At 31.4% G+C, this 21531-nt stretch overlaps 1 protein-coding gene across 1 annotated transcript; it reads left to right on the top strand.

Annotated features, from left to right (window-relative positions):
* Nucleotides 1-794: 794 nt before the first annotated feature.
* LOC148604690 (carbonic anhydrase-related protein 10-like) lies at nucleotides 795-19060 on the top strand. Its single transcript, XM_088548865.1, has 11 exons — nucleotides 795-909; nucleotides 1725-1772; nucleotides 7629-7765; nucleotides 9131-9322; nucleotides 10243-10338; nucleotides 10662-10728; nucleotides 10983-11137; nucleotides 15122-15247; nucleotides 16951-16990; nucleotides 17596-17845; nucleotides 18879-19060. Exons 1-10 carry the CDS (start codon nucleotides 852-854, stop codon nucleotides 17637-17639), a joined length of 963 nt encoding a protein of 320 aa, XP_088404991.1. The 5' UTR covers nucleotides 795-851; the 3' UTR covers nucleotides 17640-17845; nucleotides 18879-19060.
* Nucleotides 19061-21531: the final 2471 nt, after the last annotated feature.

The raw sequence follows: 21531 nt of genomic DNA, 5'->3' as shown, positions 1-21531 counted from the left end.
ATGCCTGTAGGCAAGTATAGTCATTAATTAATGATCAAAGTAACTGAGAAGGATCTCTGGAGATCATATATTGATCAGAACTACTTTTCCTTTTATATCGTGTCAAAGACACGTTAAATTTGCTCACTGTCCTGACCTGATGGGCATGTATCTAGTTCTTGCTGAACTCTATATATCTAAATAGTATCGTAACAGGATACTCACCAAATGATGATGATGTTTGTATAGCAATAGGCTCATATACAAGTGGTCGTAAATGACATGATTTCCTATCATTACTTCATGTTATTTAATTAATTCACATGTATTAAATCTTAATTTCACTTGGTTATACATTGTACCTATGAGGATATATTTGATTGGGCTACACGCTAAAACAGTTTTGTAAAACCTTTAATCAGGCCAATTACTTCTGCTGCGTTTGATCTAGAAAGAAATTGTGTTTCTTGGTAGCTCTTTTCTTTAAATCTATATGGAATTTCTATTTCTTTGTGCTTTATCTTTTTTAATTAGATATTTTAATATTTTGTTAAAACTACCTAGCTTCTTTTATTTGTAATTCCTAATGCGACAAATTGAAATTGATATCCTTTGATCAAAACACTTTCGGATTCACTTCTCCAAGACCACTAACCACAAAGGCACATTATGACTTGTAACATAATCATGATAATTGCATGTTAACTGAATCCCTCCTCGCTACAATTGATTCCACAAACAATCTACTGAAGACTTTATTGATTACGAGTATCATATAAATGTAGTGTGCTTGATTAATTTTATCACACCACAAACGATATCAAGTATAATCACTTTTGTATCACATTCTTTTACTTCTCTATTCATTTGAGATGGATTTATCAGGACCTTTCATTCTAATTGCATTAACTATCTTTGGAAAAACTTCAGGTAAGAAACTTTTTCTAACTTTTGATTAGTGGTTTAATTTCAAATCATATCATCAGCATTGCTTTTTTTTAATTTCTTCTTGGTTTGACGATTTTGTAAAAAAAAATGCCTTTCATAAAACATCTCACGCACATAACTAAAATTAATAAAGTACTTTTGTAACAAAGAAATAGTAAAAGTGTTACCTTTTCTTGGTACTAATTTGTTTGTATGAATCAAGAAAGAAATAAAACTTGGAATAAACGTACAATTTACTTCCCAAGTTCGTTATTTTATACAATTGCCTGGTATTCTGTTTAGTTAGAAAAGTTGGTTATACCCTTTTGTTAATTTAAATATCATTTGACCAACTTATTTAAATTTTATGGTTTTTCAATTAGGCTTGTTTGGGTTGAGGGAGATCCGAATTACCATTGGATAATTAATTGTGAGGAGTAAATTATCAAAATTTGATCACAGTGTAAACAAGCAAAGATTTAACTAGTGCAGTGAACTTGTGATGTTCTTTAGTAAAATCATAGTGCCTTTCCGTCGTTATTTCAAATATTAAAATGGTTTATTAATGTATCATGCAATCTAGGCGTCAACTCATGTGATCAAGGGGTTGTTTTGTCTTGGCGAGTAATTCACATGAGAAATAACCATATTTTTTAGACCATCCGGTAAATCCCATTAACACCCCTATTAACAAAATAACCTGTGTAAAATCTAAAATAAAAGACATGTCTTCCCTAATACAAACGCTTTATAAACTGTTTATTGATTAAGCAAGAGAGTTTTGATAAAATTGAAGACACCGTTTCCCTTTCTTTCAGGTGTAGGTCGGATTTGGTCAGAATGGTGGACTTACAGTGGTATATCAGGTAAACTTTGTATTTCGATGTTCAGTTATGTGGAATTTAATTCTTTCAGATATTGATAGTTATTTTGTTATGTGTTCTCGCCTGTTTTTTTAACTTCAGTTTTTCGGTGTATTGTTTTTATTATGTTGACTGTATTGTGTATGTGGATCGTTTCTGTTACTTTCTTTACTTTTTTCTACTTATTAATTTTTTTCTTTTTTTTTTTCTTTTGTGACGTCATTGGACTCTGATGTTGTTTGTCGTTCCTTGTTTCTGTATTACTTTGTCTTGATGCTTCGGTTTATTGTGTTGTATTTATGTATCTTTATCAATGTAGTAGCTTTGTTCACTAAGGTAAAACCTCCCTTTTGAAATATAATCTATAAAAATAAGTAAGATCTTGCTTTATAGAATCGTACTAGGTAAACAATGTTTGCCTTTTACCACAAAAACGCGTGAACTGTGCCTTAAATATACATGATAAATGTTCTCATATGTTGTATCTTGACATTTTGTAGATATTTTTTTTTCTTTCCCCTTAAATCTTTGTTCGTTGTATCTATTATCTGTTATATAATTCATAGATAAAATATAACGTCGAATGAAATTTAAAACTAAAAGGCCCAATATCTTAAAAAAAAATGAAGGCTTAAGACAGAAAATATATTCACTGCTGTGAATTTTCATGCCCATGTAACGACGTTCAATAATATTCATTTAGATTTTTTTTTAAAATTACACTTTTATATTTTTAAAAACTATTTGAATAAGCCAGTAGGATAACTATGGGATTAACATTTGCTATTTTCAACCTTGTCTGCTCCACGATGCAAAACAACAAACCTCAAAACAATATCAATGGAACAATACGGGATTTGTTGCACAATGATATCTTAATTAATAAACAGCACACGATAATCTATTTATACTAGGGTATAAATCGGTTGCGGGACGCGTTATGTTAAACGATAGGTAGTTCGTGCACAATATAAAGCCAGGAACACCAGTAAATATGGACTAACTTTAAAAATAAAAATAGCCGACGCAGTAAAAATTGTCCTTTTCACTTATAGTTTTCTACATTTCATTCAGGCAATAACACATGCCACGCAATTTTATGAAAAAAAGCGGATATATACCGACTGCGTCGGAAAAAGACGACAGACGATGAACAAGTCTCATAACACAAAGGTAGAAAGAAACACAAAACCACGTAACACAAACCACACTAATCACAGGGGGAAGAACTGAGGTTCTTAGGAAGTGTAATAGTTGAGGTTCTTAGGAAGTGTAATAGTTACAAAGGTTTGTCTTATGTAAGATATCCGCCGTGCTACCGGTCATTTATATGCATACATGCTATAATATCAGTTATTTGTGGAAGATCGAGAAATTTTGCAAAGAGGATTTACTCATTTTTTCCCATACATTGACGAAAAGTAACGAAATTTTTCAACAGAAGGGTTCAAACCTTTAACCCCTCCGCTGACCCGCCACTGAGCTACTGATACTGTGTTCAGTAACATACAATCAAGGTCACTTGAATGATTTGATTTAGTTTACCACTTTAGAGTCCAATAAGAGTCTTAAATTTCTGCTTTTCTATATAATGACACTACCTAAACCTCTAGTGTTGCTGGTAAGCTTAACATGATGTAATATTCTGAAAATCATTATTCCAATCTTATTGGAAAGAAATAAAATAGTTAAAAATACAGTTTGTTATTGTCCCATTAGTATAACGCAAGTTAGTGTTGTCAGTTGCAATAGTTTGAAGATACTTCTTTTTAAAATATTTGACAAGGGGTTACAAAAAATGTGTGACGGTTAAAGATCTTTTTTTGCAAAGAAATTGAAACAATCCTTCAACAAAAAGTTTCATAAAACACACTGCTGCATATGATGTTGAATACACGCATAACAATCGTGTACGAATGTATTGTCCGCAAGAGGTTCGAACTTGAGAAAATTGCAAACAATTTGCACAAGGCAAATTGAATCAAAATGATATCAGACATGTCATTGGTCCTTCCAAAGAAATGCGGTTAGAAAATAACTACTATACAAATTTCATTTTCTTAAATATTTTCCAAATAAAATGTCAGCCGCTTGACTAAGTAATATTATCCTGTTCTTTTTTGTTCAATAACTTTGTCACAAATGACAACTATTTCTCGTTTAATTCATAAAGAATGCTATAAAAAATGAACAGGAGGCTCCTATCGCTCACCTGGTTAAAGTTTGTCTTTTAAAAGCAATAAATTTAAAAAGGAGTTGTCCAACAATTTTGACTCAAGAAGACATTAGTATGACTTATCATAAGGATCATTTCAGCAATTTTTATCTATTATGCAGTACCTGAACCGGTCCGAGAAACATAAATGACAATCGGCCATCGATCAACGATCAGTTTCCGATCAGTCATCGATGCGTCAAACCGATCAATTAAACCGGTGCGTTCATCAGAGCGTTCAATATATTTTACAGATTCTGTTGGTGTATTTGTCAATTTTACACATATAAACAAAATGCAGTATATTAAAATATCAATTAATACTTTCATTTTACAATTGTTTTATTCTTAACAGATCATCCGTAATTTTATATAACAAAACTGCGATCAGAACGGTCATCGGTTATGGATCCCTCAGCGATCAATAAGTCAGCGGTCATCGATCTGTCAAATCGTTGCGGGGAACGGCTCAGGGACTGTAGTTTTCAAGATATTGGCTGAAAACTGTTTAAAAAAACATCATTTTTCATCTTGCAAGGGCAATAACTCTTAAAAAGAGTCGCCGGACAACTTCGATTCCTGAAGATCTTTGAATGCCTTATAATAAGGATCATTTCAGCAACTGATAGAGTTTGGCTAAACCTAATAGTTTATGAACCCTATGTTCTATTTTTAGTAACGGTAGCCTTGTTTTTCAATGAATCAGAAATCCAGACATCCGTTTTATGTAGGATACCCCAGGAAACATTCATACCAAACTTGGTTCCAATTGGTCAAGTGGTGTCAGAGGAGAAGGTTTTTGGAAGGAATAACATTAAAAGCAGCAAAGAATGTCGAAAAAGGGTCATACTCCTACATGGCTTCACAAATTAAAATGAAAATTTGACTATAGATAGATCTCGTCATGCTGAACACTTTTAACTATGTCCAAATTTTACTAAACCTAACGTTTTGGGGAAATATGCGAAACACTACTGCCTATGTTCTATTTTTGTAACGGCCGCCATGTTTTTGACGGATCGAAAATCCCCACATCAATTCTTTGCAGGATACCCCAAGAAACATTCATATCAAGTTTGTTTCCGATTGGTCGAGTAGTGTCAGAGGAGAAGAGTTTTAAAAAATTGTTAACGTCGACGATGACAACCACGGACGACAAGTGATGATAATAGCTCACATGGCTTTCGGCCAGGTGAGGCAAAAACAACACGTTCATATATTACACATGTTTCTCAAGTAAACAAACCGCTTAATAATGCATAATGATCGCAAAATAAATAACAATGTTTACAAATGTCGCATTTTAATATTCAGTGAATTATTGGGAAGCCAAATATCTATCAAGCCTGTTTATGCAGCACTTCTCCTGATTCTCATCGAAGTTTGACTGTGTTGCGGAAGAAAAAAAAACGGTTGACAAAATTGGAATATAAATTAGTTGCTTGATAAACTTCTTTTATCCTTATGATTTTGTTTGCTTTTTTTCCGTTCTATTTTGTTCCTCTATTAAATTGGACTTAAAATATTGATTCACGATGTGTCTATTATATTTTACTTTCACAATCTGGTCTAACCACCAACACAGATTATGGTTTCAACGGCGGGTTTTATCTTAGATATCTTAAAATATCTTAGATCCCGTTTATGTTTACCTAACAACTCTACTGCATTCTGTGTTGTAGACTATTTTTGTTATAATAGTTTGTTTTTTTTAATAACTTAAAAATACTTAAATAAGCTTAAACTTAAACTTAAATTAACTTAATAAGTTCATAAAAAAATCAGCTCAAAGTATTTCTTCGTAAAAAACATGTGCCCTATGGATATTATCAGTAAAAAAAAGTGGTGTTCAAACAAAAGCATTACATCAAAAAAGTATCTGTCCTACTGTTATTTGCACTGGTCCTACGTGGCGATAAATTTTGACCGGTCCCTTAGTTGATATGGATTTATAAATATTTATTTTTATCAGTAATGGTGAGAGCGTTCCCTGGTGAGTCTTTATTAGATGAAACACCCATTTAGCAAGAACCAAAACAATTTCAAAAACTTTCAATTTATCTATGCAAGAAGGTAAAACTGTAAAATTCGCCGTTAAATTCAAATTCTGCCACATGTATTTTGGAAACATAAGTACATTTACGGGAAATTTGTAAATTGTACGCAAATAAATATATTCATTTTAGCAACGAATGTCCATTCTGTTATGCTGATTTGTAGAAATGTTTCTTCATTCAGAGTTGTTAGAGTTATTCAAGCCATTAGCTCATTGTTGTTCAGAAATGACCGTAACTTAACAAAATCTGGCGTTAGAAAATCCCGAGAGTCGGACGTTGAACACGTAAACCTGCGTTAGGTTTTGAGAAAGATGTTTCAATTTTTACCCGAGTGGTGGTTGTAGCCTTTATGTTTTAATTGAATTTGGGACAAAATGCTGTGAATTATGCAGGTGTTTCAAAGTCAAATATTTGCTTACTGTAGTAATTCACAAAAACTTGAAAAGCAAAATATTTCAATTACTTTTTCAATATTGCTTACTCAATTTTAAAAACGAACGATTTGTAATGCTTTTATCACATCAATTTCAATTATCTCGAGTATTTATTAAGCCCAAATATACTGATAACAATACTACAGACAAGTGGATATTTTTCTCTAGCTCATGATAATGATTGAGAGAAAAATTGATAAATTGCATTTTGACATCCCGAAATGGTATACAAAGTTAGGATATAGCTTTTAACACATCGTTTTCAGCCAAGCGAAGTGTTTACTTTTCCTCGGTGTTCACCTAACAATATCTAAAAAGTGCATTTTTTTTCTCAGACGAAACGTTATGATTGAAAGTTAAAACTAACGAAGTCAATAATAACAGATGCTGATTGGCATCAGTTGAGAACTATGTGCTCAAGTTTGTTATTTGCAAAGCAATTATTGGAACCGTAGAATTATCGAGTAATGCTTTTGCTTTTATTCAAGAACTATTAGAAATGTGGCATTATTAAATGGGTTCTTTAGATTGGATCTCATGATAGTTAGAGTTTGCTTTATTGAAATCTACTTTGCTCAGAAGATGTGTTTAGTTCAATTTTACTTCTTTACAATAATAGGTTTACTATTGATTTGATTAGAAATGATTAAATCGGAACACATTCTATTACGACCTTACATAATACCTCATTCGATGGAATAGTATACCTGCGAGAAGATAAGATTGTACATCTTAGGAAAATCGATTAAAATTTGTCTTTGAATAAAACATTTTTAATTTACACACTTTGCATGATTCAAAGAGTGACTGTAAATAGAATCATTGTGCGACAATTTTCATAACTTAAGAACATGATTACTAAATATTAATGTTGATTTTATTACTTTTTGTAACATTGACCATAATTTGCAGTACTCCATAGTTTGTTCATCAGATGTCATCGAGAGTTAGATATGTGTAAAGATAGTGTAAATAGTCGCCTTATGTGGTAATATATTCTGTTTAATTAAAAATATGTTTCTATACAGTAAACATGCAAAATATTAGTAACTCATTATATGGAGTAAAAACAACAAATAAATGATAAAAAGCATTTCAAATATTTAAAACAAAAGCACTAGTTACATGATAAATGCATTATTTTGTTTTATAGGCCCTAGATACTGGGGAGTACATAATTCAGAGTGGAGTATTTGTAACAGAGGGAAATATCAGTCCCCAATAGATATAGACCCTCAACACCTTGTGTACGACCCATACCTATCAGACCTACACATTACAGACAGCACAGTATGTATACCCTACAACATCGTCCATATACAACACATATATTGCCTACACTTTACAAATAACACAGTAATTTTAAACCCACGACACTTAGTTTATGACCCATATCTAGTCGACCTATACGTTATATGAAGTATATATACCTTGTATAGATATTTTTTTTAAAATCTAAAATAACTTCTAACAACTGCTTTTAATACACAAATGGCAAAACAAAACAAAAACAAGTCACTTTAACCTGACTTTTTTATTGTTCAAGTTTCCAAAATTGTCTGATGAGTAAAAACATCGATTCAGTACGAAAAGGACATGAATGAACATAAAAGACCAAAGTTAATCTTATTTGTCAGGATGTCTTTTGTATATTATTGTAAGAAGATTTGCTGTAAACCAACACGTCTGTCAAAACAAATGAGAATGGTGTATCAACTTTATAAAAGCGGCCATCAATGCTTAACAAGAGGCTTTAATGTGATCAAAAGTATATAATATTATAAATGGTCCAACGATAACAAACTAAAAAAAACAGGAATGAACCCACAGACAGGAATGTATACACAAAAACGCAGATAACACGAACATAAAAGGAATATTCTAGCCATGGTTTAAACCGTAAAACCTGGTTTTAGCCATTTTTTTTCACTTTGAAATCCTTGCACCAAGTCAGAAACAAAGTAGCGATTATTGTTGACTTTGTCAGTTCTTGTATTATATAACATTTTCCCGCGATTTATGATTATGAATTCGGTAATTTTGTTATTACTTATATATGAATGTAGTCGTGCTCATATCAAACGGCCATATTATTTGAAAGAGTAATCAAGAGAACCAAGGTTATAGCGGTAAACAAAAAGAGTAATCAAGGGAACCAAAATTATAGTGGTAATCAAAAGAATGTAATCCAGGGACAAAGACCAGACATGGAAAACAGACATACACAACAAAGAACATAAAGTAACTAAAATCATACATACAAAGTAACAAAAGTAAATGAGCAACTCGGACTCCACTAAAAACTGGGAGCATGGACCAGGTGCACCGGTAGAGTAAGCGTCCTCTGCTTTTCTAGAAACACCCGCCAAGTTGTTCATAAAAAGTCAAGTCCGGGGTAGACAAACCAGGAAAGGAAAACTATGACCCGTTGAATAAATCAAAAGAATGTAATCCAGGGACAAAGACCAGACATGGAAAACAGACATACACAACAAAGTACATGGCGGCTAACACTTTATGTAAAACTGTTTTGATGTTTTACATTTGAATAAAATATCTATCTTTTAATTTGTTATCCATATGTGTGGTCATAGTTTACTAAGGAAGTTAATTTTAATCATGCTTTTATATTACTATTCAAACTTTCATTTTCAGGTAGACGGAAGTTTTAGAAATAACGGACATGATCTGTCCTTGACCATCAACGCCACTCGTGAAAACAAAATGTTCATCAATAGTGGACCGTTGTCATATACATACACTCTGTATGAAATCAAGCTTCATTTTGGTACTAACGACAATAAAGGGTCTGAACACTCAATCGGTGGAAAATCATTCCCTCTGGAGGTTAGTGTAGTCTTTTTTTATACGGGAATTGTACTTTTTACAATGATCTGAAATTTCTATTACTGCGCCGCCGACGTCATCAACTGAGTTCACCCAAGATAATGTTAATTTAATATTGATACCTTTCGCACATAACATCCCTTTGATAATCTGTCAACCTGCATCATAGATTAAACGGCCTCCTTTTTCTTCTTTTTGCTGCGTCAATCTTGATGCAAATGACATTCAAAAATACCAATACATTTCTTTATTCAATGTTCCAAGAAATAACTATTGAGTTACGTTAAAAACCTCATTATCAAAGATGAGTTTTTTTCTTAATCATTTGACATTTTGTTTCTTATACTTTAAATGTCACAATAAAAATGTCATGTTCTCTCTGTAATGTAAACACTTAACGAAACTCATATCCCTAAAAACTTACCTGATATATACCTAAAGTATAGATGATATTGTTTTGTTATGTAAAAATGTATTTCTATTTTAAGAAGGCGTGTATTTATCTTTCACGTCTAATATGCTTTCATAATTTATAAGAACGGTATACAGAATTTAATTTTGTATGCCTCTAGTTGTCACATACTGTTTAATTTGATACTTTGATTGCATGTAGTATGTGCTCAAACAATATTAATAAATGAAACGAGATAAAGTCTGTACACTAAAAGTTTAATTATGTTATTTCCTCCTTTAGGCTAAAAATATTGTTCTATATGCATCCTGCTACTAGAGAAAAATATACGGTAGGAGGTAGAGAAATTATTCTATTTTTCAAAAACGTTTTACATTGAGCTAATTGGGCAACAGTCTCGATTTTAACAGTGCTTGAGGCAAAATGGGCATACACCGTTTAGGCTAGTGGCAACAAATTAGGTAGGTGGAGTAGCAGGAAATAGACATATATTTGTTTTGCCTTACAGATTCAATTTTATGGTTACAATGGGGAGACAAATAAAAACCTGTCCCGGGCATTGCATACTCCACATGGAATAGTGGCGTTGGTTATATTAGCTCAAGTAAGTCCTTTACAGCATTTAAATATCTAGAATTTTTATTTTAATAGCTTAATGCTTTATGAAACGACACTATTTTAGTAACCACAATATCACTTTGAATTCTATACTTTACTTTAATACCGATGAGATATTTCTTGAGTAATGCTCGAGAAAAAAAAAACAATTAAGTGAATCATTGACTTCCATATAAAAATGCAGAACATATACAACTCCCCCATATTTAAGCTTATTTAGAAACTGCTAGTGTACATCACATGAAAAAAAGAAAATCTAAAGAAAAGATACCCTGTTGAATTTAGCAAAGAAATGTTTGTGTTTTACAGGTATCTTATGAAGACAACTTGAATTTAGATACCATAATAACGTCGGCAACAGAAGTTAAAGTGAAAGGTACTAGTATTATACAACTTAATGTATTGATGCACAATTAAATACAATGTAATCTATTTTACGTCAAATTTACTTGTTAAGAAATGTGAATTTAAAAGGTAAGTCACTGAATACTTTCAACACAAATATTAAAATATCTTCCCACCCAAAATCAAATCAAAAGTATTTGGAAACTCTAGATTTTATTGTAAGTGTACTGTTGTTACAACAAAAACTTAACAAATTATTATTATTGGCAATATTCTCTGTTTAAGGAATGTCTGTGCCGGTCAATAATCTGAATCTTCGCCACCTCCTCCCGTCCACGCAAACATATATAACTTATGAAGGTTCGATAACTCAGCCAGGTTGTATGGAGACCGTCACTTGGGTCATACTAAACAGACCGGTGCATGTGTCACATAAACAGGTAATTCATTTGCTTAATTAAATGTTTTACATGCATGAATTATTTTATCATTTTTTATCATTCGAGTTTTTGCAACTTTATTTTTTCTTTAACTAATTGTTAGTCGTGTATTTTACGTTTTTAAGATTTTGGTTTCCACAGATCAGTGTTAAAAGGCAAGATGAAGAAGGACGTTTATTTTTTCCACTACCATTGGTCTACAAAGGAATAGATGCAATAAATGTGGCTAACATTCTCCAATTTTAAAAACGTCACTAACAAAATTCCATCTTATTTCAAAAACAAATCCATATAGATTATTTCTAATCCGTATACTTCACCTATTGCATCAGATTTTCAACCATAAAGGGTATTGCAGGACCTCTATTTTGAGAAATTCAAGGCTAAACCACCCACCTTAGGACGCTTACCCTACATGTGCACCCGATCAATGCTCCCAGTTTTAGTAGAATCCGAGATGCTTATTTACTTTTGTTGCTTTGTAAGTTTTATTTTGTTCTTTTATGTTATTTGTTGCTTCTGGCTGTTTCCTTGTCTGATTTTTGTCCTCGGATTACATTCTTTTGATTTCCGCTAGAATCTTGGTTGCCTTGATTACTCTTGCAAAAGCTCCCACCACGTCATTACGGGAAAGTCAAACATCACAGAAAATTCATCGCTCCGTCAGGTACTTGCTCAAGGTCCCAAATACCATGCACCAAGCCCCATAAATTGGAATCAAAGCGTTAGAATTATAATGGATGCTGTGGAGGACTATGCTAGGAGACGGATAAAACGAGAGCAAGAATTTGATTCGCTGTCTCGCTGTCAGAGTGTAAAATATGTAGGGTCTTTAATGCCTCTTTAATGCTGCGTTTATGTAGTAGATAGACGTGTGTTTCAACGGATGGTCTGCATTCCAATGGTAACAAACTGTGCTCCGCCTATTCCTTCACACTTATCAGGTTGATTTTGAAGCTAATCTTATCCAAAAAGAGGAATACATTATTACAAGTTTCATAATACCTAAACACTGAGGTTCATTACTTGTATTGCTCATGGTTGAACCTCACGGTGATGGATTTGGCTTCCTAATTCGATAGTTTTGGTTTTTGCTACTTCTTGTACACAATTAATATTTTTATTAAGATCCTCCTATGTATTTAAATTAATAATGCTGATGAGATGCTACTCCTTGAAACAGATGTACAGCATATCGGAATTTGAAATATATATTTCCGTGGCGTGCTAATTTTGGCTTATTGAGGCGGTCTGTCTAAAAACGCCAAAACAAAGTTTGCAAGATATTTACTCTGAGCTTATGCACCTATAGCACAATTTAGCATCCGCCACAATTAGAATCGTTCAAATTTGTTACATACTTTTTGCCTCAAAACCGTCACATTTTACACCCGCCAAAATAACCCGCCATATGGTAACACAAGTATATAGGTACTTCATTTAAACAAGGACTGGATAACGAAAGGGCAAGGAGGATTTGGAGATTTGACATAATATTTTTTTTAGATATTATGTAATATTATGTAGGTGTTTATGGACGTTTGATTTCATGAAAATAACCTAATCTAATAAAACAAATTAGACCCACTTACTGTTCCATTCACTCACTTCCTGTAGGATCTAACAATATTCCATTCTACTCTTTGTTCAGGTGACCTTGAATATAAAGGACAATTAAATTAGATTGGAAAACAATAAAAGTGACACAATCCTAAACTTGGTATTTCCATCACGAATCACTTGCCTTTTTTCATTATTTGTTGTGTTTTCTTCAAACAAGTCTGAAGTTGTATTTATCATGTGTGTGTGTGTTTCAAATACAAATCTGACCGTGCGCCATCGTTTAAGATGTTCTATTGACACTAATTGAAAATGTACCTAATTTTTTGTTTCCTTTTTCGCATCTTATAAAACCAGTGTCGCTGCAGTCATTTTAGGGGTCCTGTGTGAAGTCGAAGTTGCTTTTCAATCATTGTTTCCGTTGTTGTTTTTGTTAATTTGTTTTTGTTTTGTTTTTTGTTTTTTTGTTTTTTTTTTTTTTGTTAATTTTTTGTGGTTTTTTTCGTTCATAATGTTGTGTACCCGTAGGGATATCGTTAAATATTCTCCCCCAGAGCATGGAATAATTATCGCACTGCTTCGTATATTTCACGTTCCCCTATATAAGTGAAGTTAAATTATTAAATCTCTTAAATTTTTTTTTTTTTTTTTTTTTTCTGGAATGACATCATAATGTTGCAAAAAATAAGTCTAATTTCTAGGTTTCATCTATTCCAGAATGATTAAAGCCTTTATTAGTTTGTTCTCATTGACTACTATCGATACTATTCAAAGATGACGTGATTAACTAATCCCTTAATGAATTTATAACTCTTTCCTGTACGTACAACAAAACAGTGGTGACATGATGTAAATTGCTAGTAGCGTGCAACTCTGATGTTCTGCTTATTGATAAAGAGAATTGTACTGTGGTGAACTTTTTCTATTAAATTTAATGATGTTGTAATTGAAAGGCTTCATGCATTGCATATTAAAAGGACTGGTTGTTGAAATGGGGTGATTTACAAAATCTATTTCTAAGACTTCCTCACTGGATCACTTTTCGAATTTGCCTGATAGACTTTCGATGCTGTCACTTTCCTGGATTTGACGAATAACAATTCAAGGTTCGGTCATTGGTACTTTAAAGTTAATTTGCCAATTTTCAATTTCGTAAAGATTATATCTATGATAGTATATTGATACATTGATTATTGATATTTATTAAGATATTTTTCAATCCCTTGTTATTGTATTTCATCATAAATAAATGTAACTATGAAAGTAGCGGGTTTCTTGTCATTGTTATTGTATACGTCTTCAAATATTGCCAAGCGTAAGAAACAGTGATATAAAAGATAGCGGTAACAGTTTCAAAGACTTTTTTTAGTATTATTTTAAAGATGAAATGAGCAGCAATTGAAATTTAATGACCGAAAGTTAAAACAAAATTAGACAACACACAACGACGTAACAGAACATGTAATGCATAAACAAATTCAAATGAAAATGGTATATCTAACATTTATTTACTGAGATCGATGTTAGTATCGTGAAAGTTAATAGAATACCTTTTATTCTTTAAGAACAACCCTTGGTTCTGCTTTTTGGGACAGTTACCCAAAAACTCTTTTATAATCAAATATATTTATCTGTGATTCGGTTTATTGCAGATATTTTCACAATTAGTATACATACCGTACGTACATTTACAATATATGAAAATATCATTTAATGTCAGAGTGTACTTGGTGACATCGAACCAATAAAAAATTAAAGAACTCAGACTTCATCAAATGAAATGTTACCATATTGATCATTACCTGAACTGACTAGCTTTACATCTATATCTCTGGTGACATTTAGCATTCTTATACAAACGACTTCCCATGTGTATTGTCTTTTCATGGTAGGAAATGATCTAATCATTCCTTCTGTCTGGAATATGTAGTTATGTTATGACATTCAGTGAATTTGTACTCTTGTAAACCTTTCAAATTAGTAACGTGATAAAGGAAATGTGTGTCTTTATCTCTTTTTATGTCTTTTAAAAATGTATGTCCTTCACAAAATAAACAGTAACAATGTATATTGGAGTGTGAATATATAAAGTCAGTTTTCAGTTTCCATTTATTTCAAACTGTTTTATATCAAAATCCTGTGCTCTTATACATTTGTGCATGTTTTCTTCTTCTAAAAAGTTGGTGTGTATAAGTATTTAACAAAACTTTTAATCAAACATTATCACAGATCGTTTTATTTAATACAATGAATAAAGAAAATAGGGTATTGATATACATATGATTAGGTATATAAAATATCGCATAATTAACGCTTGAATGTCAGGTGAATATTGTTCATGACCAAAGTATTCGTCAATGTGATACATTAATCTTGACATCAAGTGAGTCACGTGTTCTTTAAAACGGTATTTTTTTTTTACAGCTACAGTCATTGAGATCCCTTACAAACCATGACGGTAGTGGCCAATACTTGATGGAGAATAATTTTCGAACAACGATGCCTATTAATGATCGGTTGATACGAACAAATATAAAACCAACAAGCAAGGTATACAAAGATTGTATGTCTATTATATTTTTCTTCATTGTGATCGTTTGATGAGGTCAGATGAAACCATAGTATTTTTTTCATGTTGTCTCTTAAATTAGAATTTTCCTTCTTAGATAATATTTTTATGAATTGCGTACCAGTATTGTATTTCAATAGTTTGGATTTTCTTTTAAAATCGTATTGTTGATTAAGAATTTGATTTTATACACGCACAGCTAACATATAATATATCGTAACAGTCCAACTATCTGGTTCTTATGTTAATATTAGTTCTATATTAGTATACCATGTCCGTTCTTCTGTCCACATATCTTTTACACGTAAAAGTATATAAATAGATGTGCATGAAGAAATATTTTTGTTGCTAGATGCCTCCAAAGACAATTATTTATTATTAAATTAATGTTTTAAGTACCAGACAATATGTAACAGTTGTCCGTTGTCCTTTCCATATTCAGATCTGTACATTTGAGAAAATCATACATTTATCTCCCACTAAATTCAACCAAATCGAACAAAATCAAGAACGATAACTCTTGCAAAGGGCTAATTTCATGTACAATTTATATTTTTTTTCTCAAAAGCCCACCACCCAAATGAAAAACTAGGATTGGTTATGTGATTTTTAACAGTTTCTGAACAAGATATAAAATTGAATTTGGCGGGGTTTTGACATGCATAAATCAGCTCCTGTCGTCTGATTGTTACAAAGACTAATACTGAACATGTCAAATAGTTTTAAGCGCAACATCTCCTACAAAACTCATGTGATTTTGTTGGCATTATATGGAAGACAGACACTATATATCTATATGAATGGGCTATACCGGTAATCCAACTTAATGGTTTACCTTTAAGTTATATGAAGCAAGGGATATTCTCTTTGTGAGCTTGCTTCTAGTATTTTTATCAAACGTTTTGTGTTTAAGATGTATCTAATTGAAGGTGCAGTGATATTTTATTTGGTTAACGGGTTCTTGTTTGTCATATTTAATTACTGATTATGATGCTTTATTGTTGGTAAAAATTGAATATAAAGGGATGTTTTATGGTAATCATTATACAAAAATCAGTTTACCTTATTCAATTTTAAAATTTAATTGAGTACGTCAAATTCAATATCTCTCTTTTCCATTCTTATTCAATATAGTTCCGAATCTGTTATAAAGGATTAATATTATTGAGCATAATTAGATATTTTTTTTTATTTCGTTATTAGAAATTGTATTAACGTTTGGTACAAATGCGTATTATCGAGGCTGCGCTGATTATAATGCATTTTAATTATTTAATGTTTATTAACTCTTTAATTTGAGCAGAATGTTAACATCAATATTTCTTGATTGGTTGTCTAGTCTGTACATTTGTCATACTAGTAACAGTTACTGTATTTTGGAGTTACATAAATATCACAATATTGGGTCTCAAAGTAATTCTTGGTGTCTAATATATGAAGTTCATTAAAGATTTTTTTACAGCTATAAGTAAATTCTGAAATATGTTTCACTACAATACAATAGTTCCTTTATTAGACTATACACAAAAATTGTCCATACTTCTGAATTCTTATTCTGGGAGCGTTTCAAGGAATTCTAAAACCTTGTCTTTATGAAAGATACTTAGTTGATTATCTGTGTTTGTATTTTGAAATGTTGAAAACAATGTAATCTCATTATCACGAGTTTGTTTTTACTTTACAGACGAAAGACTGCTACAGCTTCAAAAAGACATCATACCAAGGTATGTATGACAATGTTATAAATCCAATACTACATTCATTGAAGCATTTAAGAACACCGTTTTATGATTAAAAATTATCAAGGTTCGGGTAGTAGCATCATGTTTATAGCAAATGAAGTAGTTTAGATATTAAATCACAGATGATAATTCTGTGTTAAATTACGTAATTAAATTTTCAAACTAATACATGGTTGAAATCTATTGTCGTAGAATTTGAGATTACTGTAGAAATTGTGTGCTGTTTTTTGGGGGGGTTTTTTTGTATGAAAATTGTTAAATTTATAAAAATCGTTAGTTATAGAAATGCATTTAAACGCAAAAATCAAAGGTGTCGTTTATATCAGTCTACAATGTTTGTCCACCATATTCTCATGTGTCTTCGACATTTATTTACTAGAACATTTACAATTTAGTAGTATACTAATTCTAAATTCTTAGGTTTATATTAAGTCAAGTAGGAGGAATACATAAACATATCATTTGTTGCATTAATGCCACATCAAAATACAAGAACAAACCAATCATTCTTTTTAAATTTTTTGTAGCGTTGCAGGCAGTGAATTTACTCGTTTTGAGTTGCAGTTAAACATTTCTTGTCCTTTCAGTTAACAACAAACTAAAGACAGATACGTCGACTGGTCACTTGTAACAGAGGTGCCTGAAATTGAATTCAGACACATGTATTATCTCAGGGTTACTTATTACGGTGTAGAAAGACAAAATGAAAAAATCACAATGAACAAGAACACTGAGAAATGGTTTAAAATGGTTAGAAATGGAAGATTGGATGGTGCAGACATTAATGTACTGTCTTTGATGGGATAAACGTTTTAAACAGACATGAATCTATGAGATGTAAGTAATTTGTTGGTTTTGTTGTTACTTATAATTTTGTGTACGAAATTCCGTATTTAGGACATAAGCAAAACTTTAATGTTAAGAGCATATAGCACCCATGTTTTTTTGTTTTTTTTTTTTTTGTTTTTGTTTTTTTTGTTTTTTTTGTTTTTTTGTTTGTTTTGTTTTGTTTTTATTAACTCTCCCCATTATTAACAAATATCAGTTATTTTATGCTGAAGTGCTTCTTTTCCCTGTGTGATTTAAAGGGTATTGCGTTCTTAGTTAATTATTAGTCTTTCCGATTTTTCTATGGTCCTATTTGTTCTTTTGTAGATTGATTTTTTTCCTTGTTTCATACTTAAGTATTCATTTTCCCCATTATATCTTTTTTAAAAAAATAGCTTTCAATTTTTTAAAGTATTTATATTGCTATTGATAGGTTTCTTTATGTGCATTAATATGTGATGGCGAATTTAACAAAACAATCAGAATTTTAAAGCAAATTTGATCACTCTGCATTTTTGCAAATGCAAAGATGATATATTGTAATTATGATTGTAAACAAGATATATGTCGGGTCATTAAAGATACAATTCAGATGGGACATCATTGAACTTTAAATTATCAACTGACGAATAAAATATGAATGACTTACTCAGATTCCATCAGAAAAGGTTGACAACAGTATGCCAAGAATTTTTTTTTGCTATGATTGTCGAATCGACATTTCCATTAGACATAAATCAGAATAGTCACTGCTATGTCAAATTTTCAATTAACTCACATACAGTTTTCCTGAAGCTATTGAATAACAGGACTGAGTTTTGTGATATCCTGTGATTTGCGTCCGTAAAGGTAATGGTCCTATTTTTCTTAATGCACTAAGCCAAACATTGAATACTTATGAACAATATCTAATAACATCTTTCATGGTATGGTTTATTTCGTAATACCTGTAGTTTTCAATTTATGTCTCCTTAAAGGTAACTATTTATTATTATTATTATTATTGACATTTGATAGATTATTTCACTTGGGTTTTTTTCAGGAAATGGAACAAAGCATTAATGGAAACATATGCAAAAGAGAAAATTTGTCTGTCATTTTAAGAAAGTGACTTTCATTTTAGAGTGATGAAGGATGTAATTACGGGTAATTGATATAAAATGCGATGTATTATCTTCATGTGTGTTTTCTTGTGTTCTTAAAGAAGTATTAAGTAGTGTTAACTATTCGGATATCTACTAATTTATATTCTAAAGACTTATATTTTATTAAAAAGTTACTTTTTAAGTATGTATTGAGTTGAACTTGACAAATCAAGTGGTCGGGGAAAAAACCTAATGAAATCAGAATATAGAAAAAGACTACCACCACGTATTGCAAGTTCACTAAATGAGAAATTGTATTTAAAAAAGGAAAAAAAACTGATACGAAGCACAAATAAAGTAAAACAGATACACATCTTGCAGTGTGCCATCATTAGTCAGACATAACTATAAAACAATGGGGGAAATGTCGTCTTCCTACTATAACACATTAGGTATATCATCCATGTCTACATGTATGTTAATAAAAAAGGTCAATTCCGCCTTATGCTGGGGATGTGATGCGTTATCTGTTGAGTTTCTCTGCTTACAGGGGCTAGAATATAATAGGCGTGTGACACTCTCTACTTCTTAACTGTTCCTGTTACAATGTGCTCTTTGCTGAATAGATTTAACCAAAATGAGCATGCACGAACAAACATGTTAAGCATTTGGTTTTAGTATACTTAACTGAGAGACTACTCTCACATCATAATCAGTTACTACTCAAAATGATCCAACAAAAATTGTCGCTATAAACGTCGTTGTGTCGTAATAAACGTCGTTGTGTCGTAACAAACGTCGTCTCAAGTCAAGACCGTTGCGGTGGTTTACAATTTTCCGGTTTTTACCCTAAAACGGACTTTTCTTTTTACTATTCCTTTCGACAACTGCCTAGATTTTATCAGTTCAGTAATTTTACTATTACCCTTCATGACGAAAGAAAAACATAAAAACGATACATTCTATAAAAGGGAAACTTAAGTTGTTTTTAGTAATCTTGTTTTTTTCTTTTTTTACTGGTTGATTGATAACATCTCAAATAAACAAGACGGATACTAGTATCAGTGTACCTTACAATTCCTTCGTTACTCGATGTTGTCAAAGTGATTTTGTCTAATCCAAATATCATTTATATTACTTTGTGTTGTTAAAAGTTTGGTTAAAGGATAAAGACAACAATCTGATCTTTTCTCTTGTGAATGAAAACGATGATAAAAATTTGATTAGACGTCTTTCTTCACTATAACAATTTTTATAATTACTCTGCATAAAAATTTCTGATCAGCGATGCATTCCGGTAGTTGTCAACAAAAATATAAATCGGATTTCACTTCTGAATGTTTTCAAGATGTTCCGAAAAGGTTCTTCTAGCTCCAGACGCTCCTGGCTACATTAAATGATTCAAGAGATTTCTTTCTGCAAAAAGTAGATTCAGATGTACCAAAATAAACAAATTTTGAACTATTTTCTATATATTTCAACCTTTGATACTCCTATATGTAATAAAATTCTGGTGTATCATTTCAAACATTAAACTGTATTTCGAAGTAGATTTTATTTAAAATGTAATTTCCTCGTTTATCACCCATTTTGCTTATTGCAAACTAAAGTAAAGATTTCAATTCCTTAACAGGTTTGTTTTGAAACTGTATTGCTCTAACAACATAAAGCATGCATACCAAACACTTAAAAAATTCTTTAGAGTCTGGTTCAAGCTTCAAACTGGTAACCTTATACCTTTATTTTATTTAAAATCAATGAATACTTTACAATGAAAAAATAGTGTCCTGTCCTATAAATTATTAAAGCAGACACTAGGCAATACAGTAGACAGACTGGCCTTCAATAAATTACCACATGACAAACCTTGATTATTGTTCATATGGAATTCAAATAAATAAAGCATTACCGTGACGTAGGGGCTTACCAATAATACTACTTTTTATTAGATAATACATAAAACTACAGTTTTATTTCAAAAAAAAACATTGGCATTGGAATTATTAATTTACATAGAAGCTAATATGTAAGATAGAGTAGTATAAGTTGCAAGGTTTGGTGCAGAGGAACACCTCAGGAACCGTTAAATTCGCAGTAAAAGTGTTTGAAATTGCATTTATGAATATATAAGATACTAGTAAACATTAGTATTAAGTCAGAACGGTTTAAGACGCTAATTACCTAATAACTTGGAAACAATTCTTTAGTTATTTTGTTTTCTCTTTTGTTTTGTTTTGTTTTCTTTGTTTTAGCTTTTGTTTTGTTTTTGTTTTTTGTTTTTTTTTTGTCTTTTTTATTTTGTTTTTGTCTTTCGTTTTGTCTTTCGTTTTCTCTCTCTCTCTCTCTCTCTCTCTCTCTCTCTCTCTCTCTCTCTGATCAGGCATATTGTCTTGTACAAGAGTAATCAAGAGAACCAAGATTTAAGATTCTAGCGGAAATCAAAAGAATGTAATCCAGGGACAAAGACCAGACAGGGAAAACAGAAACCCACAACAAACTACATTAAATAACCAAAATAATATGTAAAAAGCAACTCCACAAAAAAATTGGGGACATGGACCAGGTGTGTGCATCGGTAGGATAAGTGTCCTCTGCTTTTTCTATAAACAT

The sequence above is a fragment of the Perna viridis genome, chromosome 10 (assembly GCF_037379345.1).
Source record: "Perna viridis isolate PV_CMFRI_1.1 ecotype Kerala chromosome 10, ASM3737934v1, whole genome shotgun sequence".
In the NCBI taxonomy this organism is placed as follows: Eukaryota; Metazoa; Mollusca; class Bivalvia; order Mytilida; family Mytilidae; genus Perna; species Perna viridis.
Note: the sequence above shows the minus strand (reverse complement) of the source record. Positions and strands in the feature narration are given on the sequence as shown.